General features: G+C 31.7%; 1 protein-coding gene across 1 annotated transcript; it reads right to left on the reverse strand.

The window, feature by feature from the left end:
* Positions 1-1,568: 1,568 nt before the first annotated feature.
* LOC133318348 (protein DMR6-LIKE OXYGENASE 2-like) lies at positions 1,569-6,112 on the reverse strand. Its single transcript, XM_061520337.1, has 3 exons — positions 5,634-6,112; positions 2,544-2,871; positions 1,569-1,823 (listed from the first exon to the last, which is right to left on the reverse strand). Exons 1-3 carry the CDS (start codon positions 6,110-6,112, stop codon positions 1,569-1,571), a joined length of 1,062 nt encoding a protein of 353 aa, XP_061376321.1.
* Between the last annotated feature and the right edge of the window lie 261 nt (positions 6,113-6,373).

Consider the following 6,373-nt stretch of genomic DNA (forward strand, 5'->3'; position numbering starts at 1 on the left):
CAGTTAGAATTTGGAATTAGATTTTGCAGCCTTGAATTTCTCATTCATCCTACTCCTCCTCAGCGAGCCTCATACCAGACATCGTGTCTAATTATTGCATTGCTCTGAAACCTTTGAGCATGATTTTTCCACCTCAATGCTAATAATCTCAAAGAACAACCACAAACTTATGAAATTAAAAATACGACATAAATGTCCAAATTAAATCAACTTACTGTGTAAACTTAGTAGAAAACTCTCAATACGAGGAAAATGAGAAATTGAAGATGGTTTGTGCTGTTTGTAGGGTTTTCAACGTGACAAAAATGATGGCGGTGAATACGCATATTGACGATTACCTTGTGCAAGTGATAAGATATAAGAGGTGGCAGATGAAGACATTGAATTCGAATCCCAAGCCCAAAGCCCCCAAGAAGTGGTCGATTGCGGAGATTCTCACTGTGACACTGCAAATGGACTATGTCAGCGATCACAAACACACGATGGAGGTTGAGAAAGAAAATGAAGATGAAACCAATGGAGAAGAATTGGGTAAATCTTGTTCTTGTTGACTGGGGGCCGGTGTCAGAATCGAGAGTAAGAAAAGTACGAAGAACAATGAGAGAACCCAATTTTGGATCTTCAGCTTCTCCCCTTTTCCTCGTTTTCGCTACAATTAAATTAAATTTACCTAATCACCACAATTTTTTTGCATTGAAAGTTGTAGAGGAAGATGTTGTAGCGGCTGAGAGGAGAATGAGTGTTAGGCTTTTGATAAAGGAGTGGAGAGCTAGCAAGCTAGAGTTCACAACAAGAGAGAAAGCTAATACAAAATTTCAAATCAGAGAAAGACATTTCAACAGAGTTGTAGAAGAATAAGAGGGAGGAGATGCTGTAGCAGTTGAGAGGAGAATGAGTGTTCGAGTTTTGATACAGGAGTGGAGAGCAAGCTACAGTTCACAATAATTTTTTTTAAAATGCAAATATTTTTTTAAAAGAACTATAATTTTTTTAGATATTAATAATATCTACAGAGTAAATAGAAATTTAAAAGATATTACACTCTCACACATATATATATATATATATATATATATAGGGTTCGCTTTTTCTGCCGTTACTGCAGATAAGTTATTTGCAGTAAGTCCAATACGACGTCGTTTTGGGATGGAAATCATAGTGATTTTGTAATTTTAATTTATTTCAGGGCTATAATGGTCTTTATATTTATAATTTTTTAAGATTTCAATATCAAAACGACGTCGTTTTGAGAATAAATGCAGATAATTTATCTGCAGTAACTGCAGAAACATTTTTCCCATATATATATAATAGAAAAACATAATAATACATTATGGAGGTCTAAAACCTCCAAGAAATTACATTATTTAGTGGAGATTTTCTTGGCGTACACTAAATAACCTCCACTAATCATTCATTTAGTGAGGAATGGCTCCTTTATTCTAGATAAATACAGTATTGTTATGACAACGTCTTATTCATGTGCTTAGCTTGATGAATAGGAGCACATTTTCATGTTCCATTCCAAATAGAGCATCTTGATTACAACATTAATCAAAATGCTGTATCTAAATCCTGAAATGATGTATCTGGATATTTTCCACTTCAAGTTTCATGAAATTACTGCGTTTTCTCGTAACGAAAAACTTGCCCCAATCGTAAGGCCTATATTTGGGAGGGTTTTGCTCATTTGTCAGCTGTTCTAAGGGCTCCACCATGGTGTAGTGTGCAGGCTTCAGAAAGAATGGATATGAAAGCCTTGCCTTCTCAGGGTTCAGAATAACTCTGTGCTCAACACTCTCGTATGCGTCATTGGTCCAAACCTGTGCAACAATTATCTCTGGTTAGTTATGTTGAACTGCTACGACTACAAATATACCAATCTAATACGAGTGAAATGCATATGGAAAGTGCACGCATGCACTCTATGTATCTTACAAAGCTCGACATGTGACATACACATTTTGATTTTGGGAAAAGTGTATATCATTTTAAAAGATGTAAAGTTGTGTCATTTTAAGTGAAAAAAAGAGATAGATAAAGGAGGAGAGAGAGTGGACAAAAAATATAAAGGTATAGATCCCACCTCTTTGTGAGAGTGAAAGGATATTAGTTGTGTCATTTAAAAAAAGAAACACTTTTTCCTTTGATTTTTACACAAGTCTCGTATAGAGGTGATGTGCAACTTAAACGCATACACACTCCCAATGTGCATTTAACTCGTATTAAATTGGTAAGTATTTTATTAAAAGAATTAAATAGATAATATGTCTTGAATTTTGCATCAGAAGTGAAATAAAAAGCCTTAAAATTGTGATAATTGATGTGTCAATAAAAAATGTAAGAAAATAAGAAGAGATATACAATATGCATGCAGGTGTATCATAAGAGAAACGGTATTGGATGGATATGTATGTGGATGGATACAATCTGCCACCATATTTGGAGTGTCTATGCTACGCACCACAGCTAGTTAGAGGTTTAAGCTTCACATCTACTAATTAATTTAAAGAATTGATTTAGAAGTAGATAGTATACAGTACCTGAATTATGTCTCCAACATTGATAATATAAGCATTAGGTGCAGGATTAACCCGAACCCATTCACCATCAGATTTTCGCTTCACTTCTAGCCCACTGACTTCATCTTGAGCAAGGACGGTTAAAGCACCAGTGTCCTTGTGGCGGCCACATCCCAAGACAATGTCAGGGAAAGGACAAGGTGGATAATAATTGAGCCTGATCCAGCTTGTTTGGTCTTTGAAGAAGCCATGAAACCTTTTTGGTGGCAACCCTAAGCTCATAGCAATAAGCTCCATTAACTTGAGTGCTAGTTTTTCCATGACATGAGCATATTCTTGGAATGCCTCTCTGTACAAAAAAAAAAAAAAAAAAAAAAACCAAAGTCATAATTCAGATTCCTATAAGTTGTAATGGAATTATATGATATTGTTGAGAATTTAAATATAAATAGTGAATTTTCACATTCGTTAAAAAGATTATTAGATTAAGTGAGTATTATATAAATGAAAGAATTCAAAAATTTAAAGTTTTGAGATTTTGAATTAAGATGTGATGTCGAGCTTATTTATTGTGACAAATTGTTGCTTAGCCCATTGACAATAATTCTCCCCTGCCATAGGCTCCATTGTTACGCGGCAGATATTCCTCAATAACTCTCATACAAGGTTTTACCATTGCATAAATCCATCAAACATGATAATGACCTAAGTAAATTACTAATGGTGTAACCCCAAATAAACTTTTGAATTACCATCATAGATCAGTTGACGGAAAAAAAAAAAAAAACACAAACGTTGTAATTATTTTTTGATCATATTCAACTTAGAAATGGACACTCCATACTTACTTTTTATTTGTTTAAGTTTTGATAGGAAGAGGAAGGAAATAATTACTTAAATGGGAAGATATATGATCACTTTCGCTAAGTTCCCACTTTTCTCTTTATTTCTCCATTGATTTTAACTTTCATATTCCTTCCAAACATCCAAAAAATCACTTTTTAGAGATTTTCAGTAGGTAAAAAGAGAATTACCTAATCTATTCTCTTTCTGATGAGTTCCCTTTCTTTCTTCTTTGATTTCTCCTGGTAAACATAAATTAAATGATTATAGTTTTAACTATAAAGAACTATCTTAGTGTGTACGTGTTGTTATAACTTGGTTGACAATATCCATATTCACAAACATTTGATACCAGAATATTCCCTAGTGTGTACGTGTTGTTATAACTTGGTTGACAATATACATATCCACAAACAGTTGATACCAGAATATTCCCTTTACAAACTTTGCATAAAAAACAACAAAACTACCATCAATTGATCCACCTAATGTTGGATTAGGATAATTTAGAACTGCAAAAGGTTCAAACCCTTAAAAGTATTTTATTATGACAAAAAATTATTCTTAAACATAATTATAAAAACACGAACAATTGGTTGAAAGAAACTTGCACACTATCTAGTTCTTTTAAAACTATAGATGATCAATTTCAACGCCCCTAAAAAAAAAAAAAAAAACTGTAGGTGAACTTCTTCCCGGCCGGACGTTACATAACGTCATAATCTAATATTTCATATATCATATTAGATATCATGTAAAGCGAAGTTTTTCCCTTCATGTTTTAAGCATGATCGATTCCAAAAAACAAAATACGGCAACCAACAAATTTTGAGTTATTTACGATGTAGCAATATTAAATGCGTCTACTATTAACTCATACTGCTTTTTTGTTTTTTGGCTTATACATATTATAAGGATAATAAATAGATTTAATTTAAACTTTTTAGTCTTTAATATTGGGCTTGTAGCATATATATACGTAATATGCACAGTACATAATAGCAACATCTTTTTTCCTCCTCAAATGCCAGTTTTCTCTAAGTTTCTTTACACACATATTGTTTCTCGTCTTTAAATAATCTTTTCATCTATATTACGAGCCTGCGTAATCAAGGATGCAGTTGAAAAATGAGATAAATTTATGGGAAATTATTTTCTTCAATGGTAGGAGATAACTATCTCATATCATAGAGACATAAAAAGATGTGCCTGAAATTTCTTTTTATTTTTTTATTTTTTTTAACTTGTGGGCTCCACATTTCTTGTTAGTGTAGGAAAAAAAATTTCTTTCATTTTAAATGAAAGAAGTATTACCTTATTTATATATATATATATATATATATATATATATATATATATATATATATATAGAGGAATGATCCGTTTATAAATGTTTTTTATAAATTACACTAAGTATGACTGGTCATACACTCTTGCTTTAAGTATGACCGATCATACTTAGTATAGTTTATAAACAAAAAGTTTGTAAATATAACGTTTCCCGTTTATATATAAGAAATTTTAAGGGAATAACAATAGCAGTAAAAAAATTCATTAACATTCCTATTTATTTTATTTTTGTCCTAATTAAAATTTTAGATAAGTAAATAAGAATTTTAGTTTAGAAATTTTCTTTTGGTAAAGAGATACAGTAATTATTTTTATTTTTATTTTCTATTTTGATTATTTCTACAATAAAATAATATTCAAGCTTTTGCATGACTATAAATTTATCATTAAAGAGCATATTTTTTCTAAAAATAAAATAAAATATAGCAAGCGAATATAAAAATTAATTTTATAAAGAAATTAAAGAATTATCAATTCTTTATTATTCATAAAATATTATAAAATTAAATATTATCTTATACATAAAAAAATGTGTTTTATAAAAGAAAGACAACTCGATTGTGTTTCTCTGCCACTAATTTTAAAGGGAAATATTATATTTACAAACTTTTTGATTACAAAATCTTACAAATTACATTATGTCTGATTGGTCATACTTCAATCAAGAGTATATGACCGGTCAGACTTAGTGTAATTTATAAAAAAAAATTTGTAAACGGATCCTTTCCCAATTTTAAAACAACTTATTCTTATTTTATTTTTTATTTTTTTGTTTGTGTAAAATCAATCTATCTCCCTGTTAATTACCATACTCTAAATTCAATGAATGTAACTGAGCTTAGTATGTTTCCCATAATCCATCTAGAATTGTTAGAATTCAAAGGCAGATATGGATGCCAATTAATATGATTGAATTACCTCAACTCTGGTGGGTTCTCAGGCCACTGATTATTCCAGTGAGTGATCTCTTTGTTATGAGGGTCAAGTGAAGCTGCCATCAAGGTTGGTTCCTCCACAGTAAAATCAAACACCTCTTTCCAATCCTTGATATTCTTTGTATGCTCAGAGTCATAATATCCCATCACATTCAAAGCATCCCTCCTCACCTTAGTCTTCTCTTCTTTGCTAAGAGCAAAGAATTTCTTTGCAGCAGATTCAATCTTGTGCCTGCTTTCAATAGGAGTTCCATGATTGATTACTTGGAAGAACCCCCACTCCTTGCATGCACTGCCTATTTGTCTCACAAGGCCTTCAATGGCTGAAGGGTCTGTGATGGTGATGGAATCGTTTGATAAAGTGGATAGGTCTATCACTGGGATACCTTCAGCTTCAGTGACACTACTGAGCTTGGGTCTGTGTTCTGGTGGCTGAATCAAAGTTGGATCTACCTCACCCATGGTTATGGCTTTTTTTGTTAAGAAATAAAATCAATAACTGCAATTATAGGATGAAAGAGTTTATGGGATGTGTCATATTGGTCTTGGTGTCCAACTATTTATATACATTGAAATTATTCGCATGTTTTATTTTATTCTATTTATTGTTTTGGTGCATGCATGAGTTGACAGTACCATATTTAACAAGGTAAAATGCTGGCAGAATCTATATGGTTAAACAAAATAAATTAAGGGTTAAAACTTTCCTGCACTAACCAAAAA

This window comes from Gastrolobium bilobum, unplaced genomic scaffold (genome assembly GCF_033153095.1).
Source record: "Gastrolobium bilobum isolate Gb01-03AN ecotype WA unplaced genomic scaffold, APGP_CSIRO_Gbil_v1 utg3828, whole genome shotgun sequence".
NCBI classification, from domain to species: domain Eukaryota; kingdom Viridiplantae; phylum Streptophyta; class Magnoliopsida; order Fabales; family Fabaceae; genus Gastrolobium; species Gastrolobium bilobum.